At 47.2% G+C, this 25,080-nt stretch overlaps 1 protein-coding gene across 6 annotated transcripts in view; it reads left to right on the forward strand.

Annotated features, from left to right (window-relative positions):
• Positions 1-25,080, forward strand: part of SYCP2L (synaptonemal complex protein 2 like) — a 905,846-nt gene that overhangs the window by 468,284 nt on the left and 412,482 nt on the right. For all 6 annotated transcript variants that reach the window (XM_063923155.1, XM_063923158.1, XM_063923156.1 and 3 more), the window contains 2 exons: positions 6,275-6,335; positions 6,432-6,580. In XM_063923155.1, coding sequence (XP_063779225.1) covers positions 6,275-6,335; positions 6,432-6,580 — 210 coding nt within the window. The remainder of the gene's footprint in view (positions 1-6,274; positions 6,336-6,431; positions 6,581-25,080) is intronic.

Consider the following 25,080-nt stretch of genomic DNA (forward strand, 5'->3'; position numbering starts at 1 on the left):
ACACCTTGGGTGTACCAGTCGGTGTATGTGTTTCCTCCTCTGCCTCTCATACCAAAGGTATTGAGAATCATACGGCAAAGCGGAGTAAGAACGATACTAGTGGCTCCGGATTGGCCAAGAAGGTCTTGGTACCCGGAACTTCAAGAGATGGTCACGGACGATCCGTGGCCTCTACCTCTAAGACAGGACCTGCTTCAGCAGGGACCGTGTCTATTCCAAGACTTACCGCGGCTGCGTTTGACGGCATGGCGGTTGAACGCCAGATCCTAAAAGGAAAAGGCATTCCAGAAGAAGTCATTCCTACCTTGATTAAGGCAAGAAAGGAAGTCACCGCGAAGCATTATCACCGCATTTGGCGGAAATATGTTGCGTGGTGCGAGGATCGGAGTGCTCCGACGGAGGAATTTCAACTGGGTCGTTTCCTACATTTCCTGCAATCAGGATTGTCTATGGGTCTCAAATTGGGATCTATTAAGGTTCAAATTTCGGCCCTGTCAATATTCTTCCAAAAAGAATTGGCCTCAGTTCCTGAGGTCCAGACTTTTGTCAAAGGAGTACTGCATATACAGCCTCCTGTGGTGCCTCCGGTGGCACCGTGGGATCTAAATGTAGTTTTAGATTTCCTCAAATCCCATTGGTTTGAACCACTAAAAAATGTGGATTTGAAATATCTCACATGGAAAGTGACTATGTTACTGGCCCTGGCGTCCGCCAGGAGAGTATCTGAACTGGCGGCTTTATCTTATAAAAGCCCTTATTTAATTTTCCATTCGGATAGGGCAGAGCTGCGGACGCGTCCGCATTTTCTCCCTAAGGTGGTATCAGCGTTTCACCTGAACCAGCCTATTGTAGTGCCTGCGGCTACAAGCGACTTGGAGGACTCCAAGTTGTTGGACGTTGTCAGAGCTTTAAAAATATACATTTCAAGGACGGCTGGAGTCAGAAAATCTGACTCGCTGTTTATACTGTATGCACCCAACAAGTTGGGTGCGCCTGCTTCTAAGCAGTCGATTGCTCGTTGGATTTGTAACACAATTCAACTTGCACATTCTGTGGCAGGCCTGCCACAGCCTAAATCTGTTAAGGCCCATTCCACAAGGAAGGTGGGCTCATCTTGGGCGGCTGCCCGAGGGGTCTCGGCATTACAACTCTGCCGAGCAGCTACGTGGTCAGGGGAGAACACGTTTGTAAAATTCTACAAATTTGATACCCTGGCAAAGGAGGACCTGGAGTTCTCTCATTCGGTGCTGCAGAGTCATCCGCACTCTCCCGCCCGTTTGGGAGCTTTGGTATAATCCCCATGGTCCTTTCAGGAACCCCAGCATCCACTAGGACGATAGAGAAAATAAGAATTTACTTACCGATAATTCTATTTCTCGGAGTCCGTAGTGGATGCTGGGCGCCCATCCCAAGTGCGGATTATCTGCAATACTTGTACATAGTTATTGTTAACTAATTCGGGTTATTGTTTAGGGAGCCATCTTTCAGAGGCTCCTCTGTTATCATACTGTTAACTGGGTTTAGATCACAAGTTGTACGGTGTGATTGGTGTGGCTGGTATGAGTCTTACCCGGGATTCAAAATCCTCCCTTATTGTGTACGCTCGTCCGGGCACAGTACCTAACTGGAGTCTGGAGGAGGGTCATAGGGGGAGGAGCCAGTGCACACCACCTGATCTGGAAAAGCTTTACTTTTTGTGCCCTGTCTCCTGCGGAGCCGCTATTCCCCATGGTCCTTTCAGGAACCCCAGCATCCACTACGGACTCCGAGAAATAGAATTATCGGTAAGTAAATTCTTATTAAATGTGTGATCTGAAATGTATGAAACCTATGCTGATTAATACACCTGAGTGTATATGGGAGGGGAGCCAATGCCAGAGTTAAGGAGCCTCACATTCAAGTGTACAATTTATATATACACATATGGAGAGAAAAAATGGGTTGCTGTCATGCTGAGGCTTCTAATACTATGCTGGAGATAGACAAATGCTGATGCATACTACTAATACTAAGAACACTGATTGTAAAAATAATTTAGATAAAGTCTCACAATTAACATTGAAAATAAGTGATGTTCTTAGCAGACATTTGCGCAGATATGTGTATTTCAGCTCCTGAAACCCAATATTGAAATCTATTTGAATAAATTTAAAATCGACCAAAATCAACCTTTAGTAAATTTCTTCAAAGATTTTAAGGATGATATGTTTGAGCACAGGTGCCTTAATTAGTACCTCAGTGAATTTCATTTGCCATCTACGCTCAAGCTTGGTTATCCTTGTAACCTAGACTGTAATGACGGAGTTTGGGAAACTGCTCTATTACTCTACCTTGCCAAACTATAGATCAGTGGCTTCAAAACTCTGGTGTAGATGTATGACGTGTCATTACATAGACCTTATATCAGCACACGTTATTTGTCCTGATACCACTTCTCCCCCATGTATTACAGCGGTGATGAGTGCTGCATGACATGGGAACTATGCTCCTTTGTCCATATTGGCGCTGCTATCTAAAAAAATCCTATATGCAAGGCAGTGTATGAACGGTCAGTGCATTGACTATTCCGATACCTGCAGCTATTGATTTGACGGCTGCAGATGGTGTTGCCAGGGCCGGATTAACAATGGGGCTGATGGAGCTGCAGCTCCAGGCCCACACTCCAAATAGGCCCACCGCATCTGCAGAGCTCCGTGCTGCTGTAGATAGGAAACAAATGTTTCCTTCTACTGGAGCCTGCCTGCAGTGTCCTAGGCCCCGCCCCCTTCCAGCATCAACGCCTTCCCCCATCGCCACGGCGCCCGTGGATCAAATGCCGCCTCCTGCATGGAGCGTTGCAGTGAAAGGCTCTCCTAGCCCTTCATGTGCCGAATACGGACGTGGACTGCTGCCTCCTTCGCGCCACGTGTGGCTTCGCAAAGGTACCGCCGCGCCACTACTGTGCAGTGTGCGCACAGACTTCACATCCACATCACAGTAGTGATGTACGTTTGCTGCTCCGTGAAGGCGGCCCGGCCTCCGATAACCCCCTGGAAGGAATGCAGTGACTGAGATGAGCTGTCAGACCCGGGCTGTTGGCTGCCTTGCTGCTGCTCCTGCTGTAGCCTTTTAATAATATGGTATGCTGAGGATAGGCTGAGGAGCTGTTTAGTAAAGCTACAGTATATATTTTTTTATTTTATATATATATATATATATATAATAAAAAAAATTCTAGTAAAAATATAATATTAATTAAATAAACATAAACATGTATATAAAGATATGTATAGTGTCTGTATTATAGTGTGCAAAGCATGTTATACATACGTGTAGAGGTATATACTGTATATACAGAGATAGATTGTGTGTGTGTGTGTGTGTATATATATATATATATGTGTGTGTGTGTTGTGGGGCGGTGTGTATATATGTGTGGGTGTCGAAGTGGGTGGTGTGAATATATATGAATATATATGTGTGTGTCAAAGTGTGGCGGTGTTTATATTTCTATACGTGTGTTCAGTGCTCGAAAGTGGGCCGGAATACACCAATATGGCTTACTGGCACTGCGAGCACTGACAGTGAAGACCCCTGCCGCATCTTTTAAAATTTGGCGCTATTCATGTGCCAATTGGAGCTCTCGAACCGGCAGCTAATCAGGAGCGGCCGCTCCTGATTGGCTGCCTGTCAGCAGCAGATTAGAAATAGTGGCAGTCTTAGGAGTCGCACCGAAGGCCGCCGACCACAGCCTCCTCTGCACCGCAGATGCCCACAGCTGCCTTCTCTGCACCGCCGCGGGCCAGGGCCTCCTCATCCACCTCACCACAGTCTCCTCCACACCGCCGCAGATGCCCCCAGCCTCCTCTGCGCCGCAGACACCCACAGCTGCCTCCTCCACCACCCACAGCCTCCTCATCCTCTGCACCGCCGACCTTTCCTTGTCCCTATGTCCCTGCTGTCACTTTTCCTGTCACTCTCCCTGTCCCTGCTGCCACTCTCCCTGTCCCTATGTCCCTGCTGTCACTTTCCCTGTCCCTATGTCCCTGTCCCTGCTGTCTCTTTCCATGTCCCTGCTGTCTCTTTCCATGTCCCTGCTGTCTCTTTCCCTGTCCCTGCTGTCTCTCTCCCTGTCGTCTCTCTCCCTGTCCATGCTATCACTATCCATGTTCCTGCTGTCACTCTCCCTGTCTCTATGTCCCTGCTGTCACTCTCCCTGTCCCTGAATTTTGTCTCATTCAGTGTGAATTTCAGCTTATACTGTGTGGCTTAATGTGAATTTCGTCTCATAATTTTGGCTCATACCGTGTGGTATAATGTGAATTTCGACTCCTACCGTGTGCTATAATGTGAATTTCGGCTCTTACCGTGTGGTATAATGTGAATTTCGGCTCTTACTGTGTGCTATAATGTGAATTTCGGCTCATACCGTGTGGTATAATGTGAATTTCGGCTCATACCGTGTGATATAATGTGAATTTCGGCTCATACCATGTGGTATAATGTGAATTTCGGCTCATACCGTGTGGTATAATGTGAATTTCGGCTCATACTGTGTGGTATAATGTGAATTTCGGCTCATACCGTGTGGTATAATATGAATTTCAGCTCATACCGTGTGCTATAATGTGAATTTCGGCTCTTACCGTGTGCTATAATGTGAATTTCAGCTCTTACTGTGTGGTATAGAGTGAATTTCGGCTCATACTGTGTCACGTAATGTGAAAGTTGCACCAGTACTAGATAGTATAAGGGATCCAACTATTGTGGTGCATAATGTGTATAAGGGGTATATGGTGTGGTAAACTACACTTAAGGGCACGCCCCCTTTTGAGTGGCCTCACCCCGGCGCGCAGAGTTACAGCCTTCACTTTTACATAAACCCCCACTTCAAAATTGCCACTTAGACTACTGCGTGTGTTGAAGTGGGGCTGCGTGTGTGTGTGTGTATGTATGTGTGTGTGTGTGTGTGTGTGAAGAAGTGTATCGGGATTTGAAATATAAAATAAAAAACAATATTGGATCCCTCAGGATGCGTTCTGGCCAGTCAGCAACGCTGTCCTATCAGTCATGCTCCAGAGGAAGTGGAGGAGACCAACAAGAGTGTGCTTTCCAGGCTCCCACCCTCCTCTTATCTTCTTCACTGCACAGGATATTTGATTCTATGGAGCCTGCTGTGTGGCTTGGGGCTGTCAGGCAGGGTCTGATATACTGAGGGAAAGCCACGGTGCTCTGTTTTTGAGAGCAGAAGAATACACATCAGGGCACAGGAGGACTGACAGCCACTATCTGTCCAGCTGCAGAGGGCAGCCCCAGCCTCTTGCCCTCTCATTTGCCCCACGGCCCACTTCCACCTCTGTATTCAGGATGCAGGGCCCTGGCAGGGAGTCTGCCAGTGTCATCGGGCCCCTGAGAGGGTAGCAGGGAGTAGGAGGACTGTGTTGAGCAAGGCATGGAAAGAGGGAGAGGTGCAGGGCTGAGTGATGGAAGAACAGAGTTAGTAATACAGAGTTAAGCACGCCCTAAGAGTGAGGGAAGCAGGGAGTGAGTAGTGTAGGGGGAGAGAGGGTAGCAGGGTCCTAATCACATTCTTTGTTTACGGCTCATTTGTGTTGTGAATGCTCCGCGAGGCCTAGGGGAGGGAGATTGAGGGGGTCGAAGGTAGGTGGGTAGCTATGCAATTCATGATGCTAGCCACACTCCACAGCACTGGTCACACCCCATATCAGTAGTCCCACCCCCTGCAGCGACACACAATAGGCCCATCATAAACTTCAGCTCCAAGCCCATGAGGACCTTAATCTGGCACTTGGTGTTGCCCATACTCCACAGCAGGGACAGTGCTGGATGTGGTGGCTGCCAGCTCCAGGCTCCATGTGAGATCTCGTGAGTGCAGCTAGATCTCGCACATGCTCCATGGAGTAGGCCAGGGTGAGAGAACCAGCACATCAGCTGTTGTACTGTGCGCTCTAACGGAGATTGCCGGAGGGGGGAGTTCTCACTCCCTCCACTTCAGCAAACTAAATGTTCTTACATCACGTCGATGTACCTTCCTGCCGCTATAGTTCATCTACCCTCTGTCCTCAAGACACCCTAACAGTGCAGATTTTAAAGCTATCCATGGCTCAGCACAGATGGTTAAATCAAAATATACGAGGTACTAAGTAGTATATAGTAAAAGTAACTGAAAATCAGTCTGATCAGTACTGTAACCTGTCTGTGATGAAATTGATCCTCTGCCGCCATATTTGTATATGGTGTAGGATAATTAAATTACCGTTTGTTTCCTTTTTAGAGCAACCTCTGGGATTCAGTGAGACTTTACAAGGACATGCTCATTGGTTACGGCTTGCAAGGTACTTAACAATGTTTGTGTGTGTATATGAATGCATCTGTTAATGTATGTACAGTTTATATTATAATGTGGTTTTTTTTTTTCTGTATTTCCACAGCTGCTGATGGACTGCAAATTCTAAACATATACTTGAAGAGCCCTCTGACTGTTAGTTTGATGGGGATAAAACACTTCAAGATTTTTTTTGAAAATATTCTTGATATTTATACAGGCATTGTCAAAACCTACGGCCGGGAACTTCAAATAGTATGTTATATTTCTTAATCACTAACAGGAAATGTCTTCCAGTAACTCGCTGAAATCTGTAGCAGGGTACACACGGGTTGAAATGGTGGCTAGTGTACACTATGGATCTGGTATCCAATATTGAGCCTATTCACCAGTAGCACGTTATTTTAGCACCTTTCTGCCGGGCCTGAAGTTCTGTGCTTTTTAAACATCTTTTATTTTGGCTAGTCAATCTGTTTTCTCCGGCAGGGTACACAGGATACCCACAGGATAACATTGGGTTATTATGAAGCGACAGCGGATTTGCACCAATCAGTCAAAGCTTTTCGGCCTCCCAACATGCAGCGGGTCCGTCCATATATCCCCGCCTCCTTGCTCAGGCAATTCAGTTTTTTGTTTGTTGCAGCAGGAGCTGATGGTTTTTAGCAGCCCTACGCTTTCTTATTTTATTTTTATAGTCTTACTATTTTTTTTTTTTGAGTGCTCTTTCTAAAAAGTGTCTTATACGTACCTTAGAAAGAGTCGCTCCAACAACTCTCCGCCGGGCCGCGACAACGCTTACCCACGAGTACAAAGCTTTTCGGCCTCCCAGCATGCAAAGGGTCTGTCCATATATCCCCGCCTCCTTGCTCAGGCAATTCAGTTTTTTGTTTGTTGCAGCAGGAGCTGCTGGTTTTTAGCAGCCCTAAGCTTTATTATTTTATTTTTATAGTTTTACTATATTTTTTGAGTGATCTTTCTAAAAAGTGTCTTATACGTACCTTAGAAAGAGTCGCTCCAACAACTCTCCGCCGGGCCATGACAACGCTTACCCACGAGTACAGTGCTGTTTCAGCGGGTGTCTGTGTCAGATATACTAGCAGGTCCAGCAGACATTACCAGGCTGTGGCCGGAGCACGGGGAAAAGGTAAGGCATCGGTTCCGCTTAGAAGGGGAATACGGACACAGCTGCACTGTTTTGGGTGAGACTACCAAACAGTCGCTGATGCGTCTGCCACCTCGAGTGCACCAGCGCTAGGCCTTAGGGATCAGAGGCTCCAGGAATAGTATGAGGCTGCGATCCCTAGGGTTGATGTCAGCAGTGGGGAGTCAGAAGCTCTCCTGGTCGCCCCTACCCCCAGTACATGACCACTTTACTCCGAGTCTCCCGCCATGAACTGTTTTCCCGCTTCTGTCTCACGCTGTACATGAAGGGAACCCAGTCGCAACATAGGCGGCTGTGTGACTTGTGCATCTGTGTTCACTGAGCGTCTGTGTTCACTATAGGTTCATGGAGCGGCAGTGTACACTAGTAGCGTCTGGATCCACTCTACTGAGTATGAGTAATACAGCACTAAGTCTCTTTCTGCTGCGGGGTACACTGGGCTCCACAACAAGGAAAGACATAGGGGGGTGTAGAGTAGGATCTTGATCCGAGGCACCAACAGGCTGAAAAGCTTTGACTCTTCACAGAATGCATAGCGCCGCCTCCTCTATAACCCCGCCTCCCTGCACAGGAGCTCGGTTTTGTAGTTGGTGCCGCAGATAGCAGGCACATAACAGAGGGGCTGCGCTGGGCAGCCCTGAGAAGAGCTTTTTAGGAGAAAAGTGAAAACTTCAAGGGCAGCAGCAGTGTGTATATGTCTTTGGACATTCACTGCTGCAGCTCCATCTCTCCCTAGCGGCGCTGTACATTCCCGAGCCCTGGTTGCCGGGTAACTACAACAGGAGGCTCCGGTTTTCTTCCATGGTCAGGCACACATGACGGGGGCTCTCCGGGATCGCGCTTCGGGAGGTGGTGAGTGGGTCCCGCTTGCGGGACCCGTACTTTATCACGATCCGGCGCCGTCATTGGGAGGTGAGCTGCGCGCGCTGGCGGTGGACACTGTGGCAGTACAGGCAATCCCACTAGATCACCAGGGCATGGGTGCAGGACAGGTTTTCTCTTAAAACCATTTTAATAGTAGCCCACAGTACCCGGTAGTTTTGCCAGCAGGGGGATAAGGCTTAGACCTGGAGCCCCTCCCCCAGCCCCAGGGCGCCATTTCCCGCAAATGTTCCTGCCCTGGAGCTGTATATCTGTCTCTTCCTCACTCCCTGTCAGTGTCTGGGCGCCATTTCTCTCAGCTCACTGTTCCTGGGACTGCTTGGGCAAATACTCCTGTGTAAAGCCGCCTGGTTGACAGCGCTGTGCCTTTACATGACACTTCAGTATTCTACCTGTCACTTAGACAGTGTTAGTTAAGAAAGAGTGCATTTAGTCAGGGTTCTCTAGTACAATTACCCTGTGATATACATCCAGTTCTTACTGTGCAGTGTTATATCTATTGACTACATAGCTATATAAGCTGGTCCAGTGCAGTATTATTTGTTAGTAATAACCACTGCATTGTACAACTGTGACTATATGTGTGTGCATTAGCTTGCTGGGTGGTTTCCATTCGTGTCTCTCACTCAACTTGCTATCCCTATATTCTATAACCTGAGGGGGCTTGGTGCGTCAGGTTTTATAATAATATAGGATATTCACAAGATATACTCTGGTACGTATTTTTCTCTGTGATTTTAATCACCATATCTCTCCTATATCTCTGCTTGGGCTGACTACACTGCGCAGGGGTTTGGGTAAGGGGTATTGTGCTGCTGCCAATTGTACTGTGTTACCTGATATTGCCAGTTATATCATGTCTGCTTCTGAAGGTAACGGTTCTGGGGCTGAACACACTGCCGGTGTTGCTGAAGCCACAGATCCATATGAGGAGAATATAGCAGCTTTGGGCTCTGTTTCTGGGGGCTCCTTGCCCCCCAGTGGGACTGTGGCAACGGAGGTCCATAATGACCCACTGTGGGCTGCTTTTTCCAGGCTTCTATATACGCTAGTTAATAAACTAACACCCCCTATGGGACCCCCTATGCCGGTGCAACCATATGTGGTCCCTGCAGCTAATCTGCCGTGGGAGGACGATTTATCTGCTCAATTGAGGAAGTTGAACCAGTCCCTGACTACTAAAAAGTCTGACCCTCGCTTGCCTAAGTCCAAGGGGTCCTCTAAGCGAGCTCTTATCTCCTCACAATCCACTGCTGTCACTGACACCTCGTCTGATGAAGATGGCACTTACACTGACCCCACAGATTCTGAATCGGATACTGCTGATGGGGAGGGTAGTTCACATGTGGATGTGCCTGATCTTTTGGAGGCTATTAAATAAATTTTGCAGAGTACGGATGATCCCGAGCCATCCGTCCCTCCTAAGAAACCAGATAGGTTCAAGCGTCAGAAGGTGGTTAAACAAGTTTTACCTCACTCTGACCACCTAGTGGATATACGTCAGGAACCCTGGGGAAACACGGGTAAGAAGTTTGCGCCTCAAAAGAAGATGCTGGCTCGCTATTCCCTCGCGCCAGAGCTGTCTAAAAATCGATAAACGCCTCCTCCAGTAGACTCACATGTGGCTAGGATGGTGGTTTCCTCAGCTCTACCTGTCACTACCGTCACGTCTCTAAAAGAGCCTACGGATAAACGTGTGGAGGGTTGTCTGAAAGCAATTTACACCATCACGGGTGCTGCACAAAGGCCCACTATTGCAGCAACATGGGCTGCAGAGGCTATTGAAGCATGGGCCTTGGAGTCAGAAGCTGAAATCTCTTCTGACCATGCTAGACAATGCTTGTCATATATTGTCACAGCTTCTTGCTATATTAAAGAGGCGGCTTCTGATGCCGGTATCCTAGCAGCCAAGGCCTCTACTACATCAGTCCTGGCTCGCCGGATTTTTTGGCTGAGATCCTGGTCTGTGGATCTGGACTCTAGAAAAACCCTGGAGGTACTCCCTTTCAAGGGAGATATTCTGTTTGGGGAGGACTTAAATAAGATTGTGGCTGACTTGGCTACTGCCAAAACTGCCTGTCTGCCAAGTACCGCTCCTTCTGTGTCGAAGGCTAAAGGTACTTCCTTTTGCCCCTTTCGTCCTTCAGGTAAAGCAAAAGGTCAGGGGTACAACAAGCAGGCCCGCACTTCCAAACCTGGTAAGCCAAAACCCAAAAGAGCCTGGGCGGCCCGTCAGCCAGCTTCCAAGACTGATAAACCTACCTTATGACGGGTCGGGCCTCCCCCTGGGGGATCCCAGGGTGGGGGGCCGGCTTCTAGGGTATACCCAGGAATGGTTGAAGACCACTTCAGATGCCTGGGTACGGGAAGTCGTCACTCGAGGTTATGCCATAGCCTTCAAAAACCGACCCCCTCATCGATTTTGCCGGACAGACGTCCCGTTGGACCAGACAAAGGCAAACACTCTACATTCGGTGGTACAGACCCTCCAGGAGTCGTAGTAAAGGTGCCACTTGTGCAGAGGGGCCGGGGGTACTATTCTCCGCTGTTTCTAGTCCCGAAACCGAATGGGTCCTCCCGGCCCATTCTCAACCTCAAGGCATTGAACAGGTTTGTGAAGGTTTCCAAGTTCCGTATGGAATCCCTTCGCTCTATAGTTCTGGCTTTTGAACCTGGGGACTACATGGTCTCCCTGGACATACAGGATGCTTACCTGCATATTCCTATAGCAGCGTCACATAAGCAATACCTGAGATTTGCGATTAGCGACCTCCATTACCAGTTTCGGGCGTTCGCTTTTGGTTTAACTACGGCTCCGCGAGTCTTCACCAAAGTTATGGCGGTGATGACGGAGGTACTCCGCCGTCAAGGGGTCAGGATACTGCCATAATTTGGATGACTTGTTAAACCTGGCAAATTCCCCAGAACTTCTACGTCATCTGGATATGACTGTCCAGTTTCTACAAGCCCACGGGTGGCCCATCAACTGGAAGAAATCCTCCCTGGTCCAGTCCCTGCTCAGAGCATGGTGCACCTGGGAGCGCTATTGGACTCTCACAACCAGAGGTTGTTCTTCTCTCAGGAGAAAGTCCTGAAGCTTCAGGACAGGATTCGTTGCTTCCTTTCTCGTCCGCAAGTGTCGATACATTCGGCGATGCAGGTGCTGGGCCTCATGGTATCAGCATTCGACATGGTGGAGTATGCTCAATGCCATTCTCGCCCCCTCCAGAATCTGATTCTAGCCAAGTGGGACGGCCTGCCTCACCGGATCAGGTCTCACATGATCTCATTGACTCCGGAGGTCCGTCTGTCGCTGCTCTGGTGGCTCCGGGACTGACAATTGTGCAGGGGCCGTCCATTCTGGATATCCAACTGGGTCCTGTCGAAGACAGATGCCAGTCTAAGAGGTTGGGGCGCGGTGCTGGAGCAAACACTCCCTTCAGGGTCAGTGGACCAAGGAGGAATCTCTCCTCTCGATCAACATTCTGGAATTGCGGGCGGTCTTCAATGCATTGAACCTGAACAGTCCTGTTCAAGTTCAGTCGGACAACGCCACCACAGTGGCTCACATAAATCATCAAGGCGGTACTCGAAGCCGCTTGGCAATGAAGGAAGTCTCACGGATTCGTCAATGGGCGGAACTATTCATTCCGGGAGTCCTGAATTGGGAAGCGGACGTACATGCTGGCGAGTGGGGCCTCCATCCAGAAGTGTTTCAACTCCTAGTGGAAAAGTGGGGCCTTCCAGACGTGATTGTGTCGAGACGCCATCAGATCTACAAGGTTCCGGTCTTCGGAGCAAGTACAAAGGGATCCTCAAGCAGCATTCGTGGATGCGATGGCGGTGCCGTGGAGGTTTCGGCTGCCGTACGTGTTCCCTCCGGTGTCACTCCTGCCCAGGGTAATTCGGAAGTTCAAGCAAGAATAAGGAAATCTGCTTCTCATAGCTCCAGCGTGGCCCAGACGGCACTGGTTCTCAGACCTGCAAGGCCTATCGTCAGAGCGTCCAATTCTACTTCCACAACGCCCAGACCACCTCGTTCAGGGTCCCTGTGTCTACCAGGACCTAGCCCGGCTGTCTTTGACGGCGTGGCTCTTGAAGCTTCCGTCTTAAGGGCTAAAGGGTTTTCTGAGGCGGTCATTCAAACTATGTTGCGGGCCCGGAAACCGGCTTCGGCTCGGATTTACTATAGGGTCTGGCATTCTTACTTTGTTTGGTGCGCATCTAACGATTATGATGCTTCCAAGTTTAGTATAGCCAAGTAGTTGGCTTTTCTTCAGCAGGGCCTGGACTTAGGCCTGCGTCTGGCCTTCCTCAAGGTTCAAATATCTGCCTCGTCGGTGTCGTTTCAGATAAAAATTGCGACCTTACCTGATGTGCATACCTTTACTCAGGGTGTGTTGCGTATCCAACCTCCCTATGTCCCGCATGTGGATCCTTGAGACTTGTTGGTGGTTTTAGAGGCGCTACAAGAGTCTCCATTTGAACCTCTTGGTTCAGCTGATCTTAAGTGGCTTTCCCTGAAGGTGGTATTTCTGCTGGCTATTGCTTCAGCTAGAAGAGTGTCGGATTTGGGTGCCTTGTCCTGTAGTTCCCCATATCTGATATTTCACCGTGACCAGGCGGTTCTTAGAACTCGTCCCGGATATTTACCTAAGGTGGTTTCTTCGTTCCACCTTAACCAGGAGATTGTGGTTCCGGCACTTGTTTCTCCTGATCTGTCTCCCAAAGAGCGGTCTTTGGATGTGGTACGGGCTCTCCGTATCTATGTGAAGAGAACTGCTTCGGTTAGGAAATCTGATTCTCTTTGTGCTGTTTGGATTTCACAAACGGGGCTGGCCTGCTCACAAGCAAACTTTGGCCAGATGGATTAGAATGGGGATTGCACATGCTTATGTGAGGGCTGGTCTCTCAGCTCCTGCTCACATTACGGCCCATTCTACTCGGTCTGTTGGACCTTCTTGGGCGGCCCGCCGTGGTGCGACCCTTGAATAATTGTGCAAGGCGGCTACGTGGTCCTTCCTGAACACGTTCATAAGGTTCTATGCCTTCGATACTGCCGCTTCCCAGGATGCTTCCTTTGGACGCCGGGTTCTTGTGCCCTCTACAGTGCGTAACCTCCCATAAGGAACTGCTTTAGGACATCCCCTATGTCTTTCCTTGTGGAGCCCAGTTTACCCCGCAGCAGAAAACGAGTTTTATGGTTGAACTTACCTTTGTTAAAACTGTTTCTGCGAGGTACACTGGGCTCCACAAGGCGCCCACCCTGACGCACTTAGCTTCTTTGGGTTGGTATGGCATTAGCCGCTGACACTTCTCCTGTCGTGAGAGTGTGGTCTCTGTGGCTACTAACTGTTGACTCTTTTCCTGCTACTGCATTGGGCTGGTTAACTAAAAACTGAGCTCCTGTGCAGGGAGGCGGGGTTATAGAGGAGGCGGCGCTATGCATTCTGGGAACAGTCAAAGCTTTTCAACCTGTTAGTGCCTCGGATCAAGATCCTACTCTACACCCCCTATGTCTTTCCTTGTGGAGGCCAGTGTACCTCGCAGAAAGAGTTTTAACAAAGGTAAGTTCTTACCATAAAACTCTTTTTTTTTAGTACGAATAGTCTGTATACTATTACTGTTGTTTCTTTCGCTATGCGTCTGAATACTTAGTTTGTATAAACATGATTCAGTAATATGTTCTCCTACATACTTGAAATGTAGTTGATGATGTGCTCATATTGCTTATTATACTAATGTATAACATGTGACTGTTTTCTAGTGTGATTGCTGACTTTACTATAATTCGGTCAGGTTGTTTTTTTTTATTCCGATCCTCAATGCTGGTGCATGAGTAGGGTCGGATTGTAGGTCACTTTAAAAAGATTACAGTTACAAATTGTGTAGTACACTGTGTAAGTTTTGTTTATCATGTCTCAAAGCGGCAAAGGTGAGGAAGATACACTCACAGCAACACCAACACTCATATCATGTTTGTTTTGCAAAGCTGTGTTAACCTCTCAGGATCTGGTTCAGGATGGTTTGTGTGCAAATTGTTTTAGCTTTCATCAGGGTCTGTTGAAAAATACAAGTCAGATTCAGGTGCAGGTTGATCCACCTTGGGCTATGTTTGCACAGACTTTATCCAGTATAGCTGGACGGATAATTCCTCCAACTCCTGTACCAGGCATAGATTACACGATTAACCCTTACATGCAGCTTCCCACCTGCGGTTTATCACTTCCAGCAGCAGACTCTCAAAGGAAACAGGCTGATAAGCTAGTGGTAAGTAAATCTTCATTCTCACAGGCTATACATGTTTCAGATGAGGATTCATCGGAGGAAGAAAGCTCAATAAGTTCTACTTTGGCATACGAAGAAGAGGAGTAAGGTCTCAGCTCAGTGGATATAGCTGAGTTAATTAAAGCAATGAAAGCCATTCTATCCATAGAGGATTCAGCAGAGCCTGTGTTAAAAACCAAGGCACCTGTGTTTAAACGTCCCAAAACAGTTAAGACTGAGTTTCCGGGGTCAGATCAGCTGACTGAAATCAAGGAAGAGGCTTGGGCTACGCCCAATAAGAAATTTAGAATTCCTAAGAAATGGAATTCCAGTTACCCTCTTCCAAGTAGATATGCATGTGATTTGATTAGTGCGATAATCTACATTACCTTTTGCCTTCAACATCATTACATGATGTCACGGATATTAAGGTGGATGGTTTTTTAAAAACAGTTTTTCTGCAGCGGGGTGCACTTAGTTCCACAGGGATAACATCGGGGTGTAGGATCTTGAAGTTGGTGCCTGCAGTGCAGGCAGGGTTGCTCCAGCAGCCCTTAAAAGAGCTTTTAAAGTGAAGATAGAAGACTTCAAGGGCTGCAGCAGAGGCACTGTCAGTACTAGATGTCATTTTGACATCTCCTGCTGCAGCTCCCTCACCTCCCCCAACGGCGCTATATACTCCCGTGTCCCTGGTTGCCAGGTACGTAATGCGGAGGCTCCGGTTCGGCAGGTCAGGCGCACACACTCACCAAACCTCTCCGGGAACGCGTGGCTGCATCTATGGAAGAGGTAAGAGGGGTTCCCGCTGGAAATCGCAATCCTGCGTGGCCATTAGGATGCGGGCCGCGCGCTCTGGCGTGGACACTGTGTCAGTACAGGGACCCCACTAGACCACAATGGCAGGGGCACAGGTCTGTTTACCTTCAAATTTTTTTCTTATGGCCCACAGTACCTGGTGGTGAAATCCAGCAAGGGGATAAGGCTCTGATCTGTAGCCCCTTCCCCAGGGTGCCATTTAGAGTAAATGTTCCCACCCTGGAGCTGCATCTATCTCCCTTACTCCCTGTCAGCGTTTGGGCTCCATTACACAGAGCTGTGCTGATCCTGGGACTGCTGGGCAAAGCCTCCTCTGTAAAGCCGCCTGCATTATCAGCGCTGTGCATTTTACAGGACACTTAAGTATTCTACATGTCTGTTGACAGTGTTAGTTAAGAAAAGGTGCGTTACTTCAGGGTTATGTAGTACAAGTACCCTGTGATATACATCCAGTCTTTACTGTGCATTGATATATCTATTATCCTATATGACTTTACTTAGTATTGCTAGTCCAGTGCAGTTTTATTGCTTGTCATAATTTCTGCATCATGCATGTGACTGTGTGTGCGTGCATATAGCTGCTGCATGATTTCTACTTCCGTTTATCTCACGGAGACAGCTATCCCTATATTCTGTACCCTGAGGTGGGGCTAAGCGCGTCAGGGTTATTATTTGATATAGGTGTTTCACAGGATATACTTATTTTGTATTTTTCTCTGTGATTTTCAGTCACCATATACCTCTTGAATCCTCTGTTTGTGCTAACACACTGCACAGGGGGTTCTTGGTCAGGTATTATACTGCTGTTATTGTACTGTGTTCCCCGTGATTTACGCTTTCAGATATGTCAGCTTCAAGGAGCGACTGTTCTGGGGCTGATACCACAATGCTTGATGGTGATGCCACTGACACATTAGAGGAAAACAGCAGCAGAGGGTTCAGGTTCTGGGGGTTTCCTACCCCATAGTAGGGCCGTGGCAACGGGGGTCCATAATGACCCACCTTGGGCTACTTTCACTACTCTATTGAATACGCTGGTTACTAGACTAAAGCCCCCTATGGGACCTCACGTGCCGGTACAGCCACATATTGTCCCTGCGGTTAAGGTCTCCTGTCCACTCAGTTACAGCAATTGAATCACTGAACAAACAGAAACCTAACTCTCGCCCGCCTAAAACCAAGGGGTCTTCTAAGCTAAGCGGGACATTACTTCCTCACAATCCACCCATGTTCCAGACACTTTGTCTGATGAAGATGGCATGTATACTGACCCTGGAGGTGCTCTCTTTTAAGGGAGACATTTTTTTTGGTGAGGATCTCAACAAGATAGTGGCTGACATAGCTTCTGCTAAGATAGCATGTCTATCTAGTACTGCTCCTTCGGTCCCGAAGGTTAAGAGTACTACCTTTCGTACTCCAGGTAAATCAAAGGGTCATGCGTACCCAAAACAGGTTCGCACTTCCAAAACCACTAAGCCCAAACCTAAACGTGCCTGGGCTGCCCATCAGCCTGCTTCCAAATCAGACAAGCTTACTGCATGACTGGACAGGCCCTCCCCCTGGGGGATCCCAGGGTGGGAGGCCGACTTCTAAGGTTTACCCAGGAAAGGTTGAAGACCACTTCCGACGCCTGGGTACGCAAAGTCGTCACTCACGGATACGCCATGTCCTTCAAGAAATGTCCCCCTCATCGATTTTGCTTGACAGACATCCCTTCGGATCAGGTGAAGGCAAGAACTCTTCATTTGGTGGTACAGTCCCTCCTGGACACAGGAGTGGTAGTGCCAGTGCCTCTGGTTCAGAGAGGCAAGGGGTAGTATTCCCTGCTGTTCCTAGTGTTGAAACCGAATGGTTCCTCCAGGCCCATTCTCAACCTCAAGTCCTTGAACAAATTTGTGAGGGTCTCCAAGTTTCGTATGGAAACTCTTCGCTCTATTGTTCGGCTATGAAGCTCGGGGACTATATGGTCTCCCTGAACATATAGGATGCTTACCTCCATATTCCTATTGCCATGTTGCATCAGCAATACCTGCGGTTTGCTATTGGCAACCTCCATTATCAATTTCAGGCCTTTCCTTTTTATTGACCACGGCTCCGCGAGTGTTCACAAAGGTCATGGCGGTAATGACGGCGCTTCTTCGCCGTCAGGGTGTCAGGATCCTGCCGTATTTGGACGACTTGCTGATCCTGGCGAATTCCCCAGAAATTATCCTCCGTCATCTGGATCTGACTGTTCAGTTTCTACAAGCCCACGGATGGCTCATCAACTAAAAGAAATCTTCCCTGGTCCCTGCTCAGAGCATGGTGCACCTAGGGGCATTGTTGGACACTCACAACCAGCGGTTGTTCTTGTCTCAGGAGAAAGTTCTGAACCTTCAGGACAGGATTCAATGCTTCCTCTCTCGCCTGTGAGTGTCGATACACTCGGCGATGAAAGTACTAGGCCTCATGGTGTCGGCTTTTGACATGGTAGAGCACGCTCAATTTCATTCCCGCCCTCTGCAGAAGCCGATTCTTGCCAAGTGGGATGGCCTGCCTCACCAGATTAGGTCTCACATGATCTTGTCTCCTGAGGTTCGTCTGTCACTGAGCTGGTGGCTACAGGACCATCGATTGAGCAGGGGTCATCCCTTCTGGATCTCCAACTGGGTCCTTCTGATGACGGATGCCAGTCTGCGGGATTAGGGCGCGGTGTTGGAGCAACACTCTCTTCGGGTCGATGGACTAAGGAGGAGTCTCTCCTCCCGATAAACATTCTGGAGTTGCGGCGGTGTAAAATGCTCTGACCCTTGCCCAGCATCTCATACAGATCAGGCCTGTTCAAGTACAGTTGGACAACGTCACCACGGTGTCGTACATAAATCATCAAGGCGGCACTCAAAGCCGCGTGGCAATGATGGAAGTGTCGAGGATTCTTTAATGGGCGGAACGCCATCTGCCAGCCATATCAGCTGTGTTCATTCCGGGGGTCCTCAACTGGTAAGCGGACTTCATCAGTCGTCAGGACGTACACGCCTTAGAGTGGAGCCTCCATCCAGAAGTATTTCAACTCCTACTGGACAAGTGGGGCCTACCAGATGTAGACCTGATGGTGTCTTGACACAATCACAAGGTTCTGGTCTTCAGAGCATGGACAAGGGATACTCAAGCAGCGTTCATGGACGCACTGTAAATTCCATGGAACTTTTGGCTGCTGCACTTGTTCCCTCCGTGTCACTTCTGCCCAGGGTGATAAGGAAGTTCAAGCAAGAAGGAGGAATCCTACTTCTGATCGCTCCAGTGTGGCCCAGACGGCATTGGTTCTCCGACCTGCAGGGTCTCTCGATAGAGCGTCCTCTTCTACTTACGCAACGCCCAGACCTCTTCGTTCAGGACCCTTGTGTCTACCAGGATTTGGCCCGGCTGGCTTTGCCGACGTGGCTCTTGAAGCTTCAGTTCTGAGGGCCAAAGGATTTTCTGAGGCAGTCAATCAAACCATGTTGAAAGTGATAATGTCGATATTATCTTAGACCGAAAAGCTATACCTCTATAGAGCCGCTAGACTGAATACACGTGCTACGCACTTTGTACGCTATTTGCGTACAGAGTCCCGCACGTGGTACGTACTTGGCGTACACACGCCGCGCTGAGTGTACAGAGTACACTCAGCGTGCGCACACACAATTGATAACCTTTAAACCTTGTTAATGATACAGTGTAATGATATGATTACACTTTAAACCCTTAGCAGCAAAGTACTGCAACGATGTTATACCTTAAACCTTAAGTAGCGCTGACGGTATAAAGTAACCGCAGTGCGTACATCTTATCAATACTTATACACCTTATACAGATAAATACACTCTAAAACCCTTGCAGGAAAGTGAAGACACAACACTGATTTGTAGTTGCAACCACAGGGTTCTAAGGCCACAGTGGATTAATTCCAAAAGGTAAACAGTACAAATCATACACTACAGGCTAACAAGATTAAACTAAACAGAATAATGGCTACAGAGAATGTACATACGTGAGAATATTCGCAAGCGCAACCCGGCCGGTCCTCCGCTAGTCAGATAGAAAGCGTTCAGAGTCTTCTGACCGGCCAGGCAACAATGGGCTTTTTATACACAACATGCATACACAGTACAATGGTCACTGTAATCTCATTGTCCATTGGACACAGGGATGTGTCTTTACATTACAGAAGAGGTCATAGGTGGATTTAAATAGATGGGCGATGTCCTTCCCCAACTGCTCTTGTGGGTGGTATCCTCTGGATTCCCGCCGCATACATAATATACAGTAAATACAGTTAATATCTATATTCTACTTCTGCACATAACTATACGCAGGAACATGCGATCTTTCTCTAACTAACACCGGAATGTTACCCTCAAAATACCCTACAGCTGGATGCTAGACATCACCTTCCAACCTTTATCTGACCCTTCCTATCATGCAAAGGCGAATCTCTTAGTCCAGGAACTGTTTAAACTATTAATACTCGCTGACGTGGTGCAAGGGAACTATGGGTACAAAATGCACTATTTGGGTTAAATATGTAATGTTCTAATAACCCTCTACGCGCTCACAAACTCCGCCATAAATACCCATATCACGCGCATGATCGCCGGAGCGATCCTACGCAAATTGCGGATATGTGCACGCACGGAGGACTGAGTGCACGAGCAGCGGGCATGTGCATGGGGTTAGTACAAGTCATATGTATAACAATATTTTTCGACTTTAACAGTCCACCCTTCGGCAGTCAACAATAACTGCCACTATCTAAACATTAAACAGAAAAATATACAATACAATATCTACAGATGGTTGGATAAAAATATACAATACATTATCCATAAAATGATTGGATGGTAGGAGGAGAGGAGTAGGCGGGAAATGTATGACCTAGTGGGATAGTAAAAGCATGTATGTATGAAATCCATGTCTGAGGGGCATGTATTATCGTGCCGTATATGTTCTAGATAAGCTTCGAGGTATTGCGAAGTATACATTAAATCCTTCTCATCCCGTATTAAGGGTCTGTAAGTGGGCCAACAAACACTACCGAGCTCTTTTCGGCTTCTTGTTCCAACAAATGGGGTGCACATTTAGTTGATGATACATGGAGGGGGGGAACATATGTGAGTGCTAATATATGGGTATTACTTATCGACTATGTGTGACACTACCTGAAGGTTGTAGAGATGAAGATAAGACACGTATCACAAATACATTCACATAACAACATTTGTGCAATAGTTCTTGGGTGTTGGTTGAAGTCTTGTCCGGATGGGTGTATCTTTGCTGAAAGTGTTAATCAAAGTCTTTTCTGGATGAATGTATTGTTCATCAAAAGTCTTTTCCGAATGGATATATATATTGTTCATCAAAAGTCTTTTCCGAATGGATGTATTGTTCATCAAAGTCTTTTCCGAATGGATGTATTTTTGCTTGAGGGAAAACAAAGGAGAAACGGGTGAAAGAAACGGACCGTGGAATCACGTCTTATCACAACATTGTCTCTATTGATGGGTCATAAATTAAATCAGTTGTTGTAACAATGCCCCCGCTCTTCAAACTCATCACTTTGGTACCGTGCTTGCGCCGCGTTAAAATTCGAACACATCTAAATATCAAACCAATCATTATGACAACTCCTAGGATACAAAGGAGAAACTTTCCTACACTCACGATAACATTTTGAGCCCATTCTCCTAAACCTGAGAACCAATTGCGTGGGTTCAACCATGAGACCCAGCTGGTCAGTTCATTACTCACAGCAGTAAGGGTAAGGTTGTGTCTCCTCCGGAACTCCCACTTCAATTGCAAGATATCGTCCATCTTTTGATCTATGACCTCGGTTGGGTTGTCAGTGCTGTTTGTAATGTACGTGCAACACTTCACACTATACTGAGTTGCCAAGGTGACACAGTACCCGCCTGTCACCGCTGTGATATAATTTAGAACCATCCTGTGCTGGATCAGTTCCGTTTTGTAAGCTTGTAACTCCCTCCCTGTATACCTGAAGGTGTCATCATACATCTCGGTGATATTATCTATCAGGTTCGCTAGCGCATGAATATACCTATAATTTATAATTCCTCTGGCGGTACGGGTGATATCTAACGCGAGTAGGAATTGAATCCCGGTGGATTCGTGGATCAAATCAGAGGCTGCGTGCTCTGTCCTATCTATAAGGTGTCTCTTAACGATGTGTTCTTAACGATGTGTTCATAGTGAGTATGAGTGTAAGGAGCTTGAGCATTGCGGTGAACGTCTTTCATCTTATGGGTTATGGTCATTACTTCTGGCAACACTCTTCCAATGTAACACAATCCCTCTTGAGTTTGGGGCAAGCCACTTATAAGCCTTCCTCCCGCATATGAAATAGGCATCGGGGAGAACATATGGGACAGAATATGACATTATCATATTGCAAACTTTCCAAGTGAAAAATCCTATCCCTATCTCTCTCATCTGTTCAGTACACGTATCAGGCTGTATGATATGCGCACAGTACCCTGGTGATACTTCTCCATCCCGCATGGCCTTACTTCCTAGAGTATACCTATACCGAAAATACCTTCAACCGTCGGCTATTTGGCGTATAAGTTCAGGGTCTACAGGCATTCTGTCAGCTCTGTGTGAAAATGCCATGGTTTGGTTATTCCATGTCACTTCCCAATTTCCCGGCTTTCGGGAATTGGAAATGTTGAAACATACTAAGGACCTATCCACATGATATTGGTGGAGCTTCAAACTAGGGGGCTTAGAAATATTAAATTTCTTGTCCACCGGTCTCCCACCCCTTAATTCAAGTACCTCATCTATTGTTAATGGATACGGTACTAGTCCTGACTTGCTCTGACCTTGAGGTACTTGTGAGCACACCCAGCATTCTGTTTGGTTTAAAACCTTACCCACTAATGAGTGATAATCACTTAATGGATGACGGTCCATGTTGATATTAAGGCTGGACTGACATCTCTGGATGCACCCGTCCTCAACTATGTTTTCACAGTTTCTACAAATACAATTTTCCTCAGCCAATAACCCTTCACAGTGCCTCCTAGTTTCTTGACTACCAGATCGTTTTCTGATACTCGCCTTTGCTCGGTGGATGTGTTGCTCTTGGAATTCTACAAATCCGTCCTTGCCATCAGAACCCATTCCAGATCCTTTCTCGACCTCTCTAGTACTCTCACCGAAATAGACTGCTCTGGTCAACAACAGGGTCAACAGGAAAACCCGGAATTCAGTCTCTTGGGGTAAGTCCATCTTGTTAAGGGGAGAGAAAAAGGAGCAAGGAAGGGGGGAAAGGAGGGTAATGGGAGATGGAGAAAATAATAAAAAACGAAAAGAAAAAGAAAACTGGTACGACAACCGCCTCTAGTCTTGTTGTTCTCCGTGCTCAGGTGCCGTCTCAACAGTGCTGCCTCTCAGTCTTCCCGGAACAGACACTACAGTGATACGCTATTCTTTCCGAGTCCGCAACCTTTCTGTAGGGAACATAAATCCTGTATTACAATGTGTTTAACTGTTGTGTGAAATAAACCATCCGTGGAAAATGAAAAAAGAGAGAGAGAATAATAAAAAGAAAATTTGTTAGATTTGCGTTCACCATCAGGCTGTCACACCATCATGTCTATCGGTATCTCTGCACAGTCTCCCTTCACCAGTATTTCCACTCTCCACCCTCTGTGCATGGCCAGGCACAATGATGCTGGTGAGATATACTGGGGTTGGGCAGACCTCTGAAAAGACCGAGTAAATATGTGGCGTTTGAGCTGTAAATCTGTCGGTGAACGTCAGAGATGAAGAGGAAACTTTAAAGATAGATCACAGAGTTTACCTGGCCGCCCCTGCATCTACAAGGAATGATCTACCAGCTACATCAACTGTGACCTCAGGTTTACTACCAAGGCTAACAATCAACTTCACTGGCTGCAGACTACAGGTGCGGCCCAAAATTTTTCCTATGTGATCCCTGATCCCAATTACGTGTATCATGCTGTGAGTCATGTTCTGGTCTAGGGGGTCGATATAAGTTGCTTTTATAATTACAATTCCGTGCGTAATGTCCTTCTCTCTGACAATTATAACATTTCACTACATACGACTTACCATCAGGGGTCTTGGGTTTTGGCTGATGTGGCTTCGTTGTCAGGGCTTTGATACTTACTGTCATCAGCTTATCCCCCTGTGACTCCCTGTGCTTAATGATGATCCGATCGTGCTCGATAGCGGACTCTCTTAATGCAGCCACCGAAATACCTCTCCAGTTAGGTTGAGTGGTTTGTACCCTTGTTCTCAACGTTTCTTTCAAGCCGTCCATTAATACGGACACAGCTACCTCTCTATGATGTACATTTTCCTTAATGTCCTCGACCCCAGTGTATCTAGCCATTTCCTGCAGTGCTCGATGGAAATATTCAGAAGCAGTTTCACCTTCTTTTTGTCTTATGGAAAAGATTTTATTCCACTTGACAACAGTATGGAAATATACCCCTAACTGCAGATTGATCTGTTTTACATTCTCCTGAGTGTATTCATCAGTGAGAGGTACTTCTGCGTCTAATTTACAATCAGCAATGAATTTCACAGGGTCAATATTGGAGGGCAAACATGCCCGTAGCACTGTCCGCCAATCTTTGTTTGTGGGTTCGGTGGCGTTACCTAGTTCTCTAATAAACCTCTGACATACGGCTAGGTCCTTTCTGGGATCGGGAAATTCAGACATAATTGTTCTCAATTCTGTCCGGGACCAAGGACAATGCATAGCAATGTTCCTGACGGGAGTGATTCCCTGAGCGTCAGTCTTCCCATTGGGGACTGCGATCACCCTGACAGGATTTAGTTCAATTACATCGTTCTGGGTTGCTTCTACAATGTGAGGTGCAATTTTCTCTGCATAATGTACTGTGCCGTACTTACCTGTGGACACGACCTCACTTATCCCTCCGCTAGGGGGCTTTACTACTGCTCTTACCGGTTGGGCCGTGCCCACCTGGGTGTCCTGTATGGTGGCTGCTGGAGAAAATGCCGATATCGTGCTGGGTTCATCTTCTTGCTCGTATTCCTGAGGGAAGTTTAAGATGGGATACAACTTGCACGGGTTAGCATTAATACATTTATTAAGTTCATTCTTATTACTACATTTATCAATTTTACTCTTAGCATATATCAGTATGTCATTGTCTGTAGCCACTTTCTCCCCTGTAATATACGACGGTGGTGGTACAGTTGCAATTAGTTTCCTGCCAGGGTTGGAACCAGCTGCGTGAGCTAGATCCCTTTGCATATCACTCTCTCGTTGTCATAAATGTAAACAGTTTGAGTGTCTGATCCTTTCTTTTCGGGATTTTAACAGACATATCCTAATCCTTAAATTCTGCAACACCTCTGTACTAAAACTGCCTACCTTAGGGAATGGTTCCCTAACTTCCGCCGTCATACGTTCCCATTCATTGCATAAAACCTCTGCGTGTGATCCATATTTCTCACACATTATGTACCTCGCCGACCCCTTGGGCCGCGGAATATCAACCTGAACCCTGGTTGATCGTCCCTTACTTGAGTAATTGGCCCTCATCTTTTGCAGGTATTGCCTTCTCAGCTAATTCCTACAAAAAAACAAAAT

This window comes from Pseudophryne corroboree, chromosome 5 (genome assembly GCF_028390025.1).
Source record: "Pseudophryne corroboree isolate aPseCor3 chromosome 5, aPseCor3.hap2, whole genome shotgun sequence".
Taxonomy (NCBI): Eukaryota; Metazoa; Chordata; class Amphibia; order Anura; family Myobatrachidae; genus Pseudophryne; species Pseudophryne corroboree.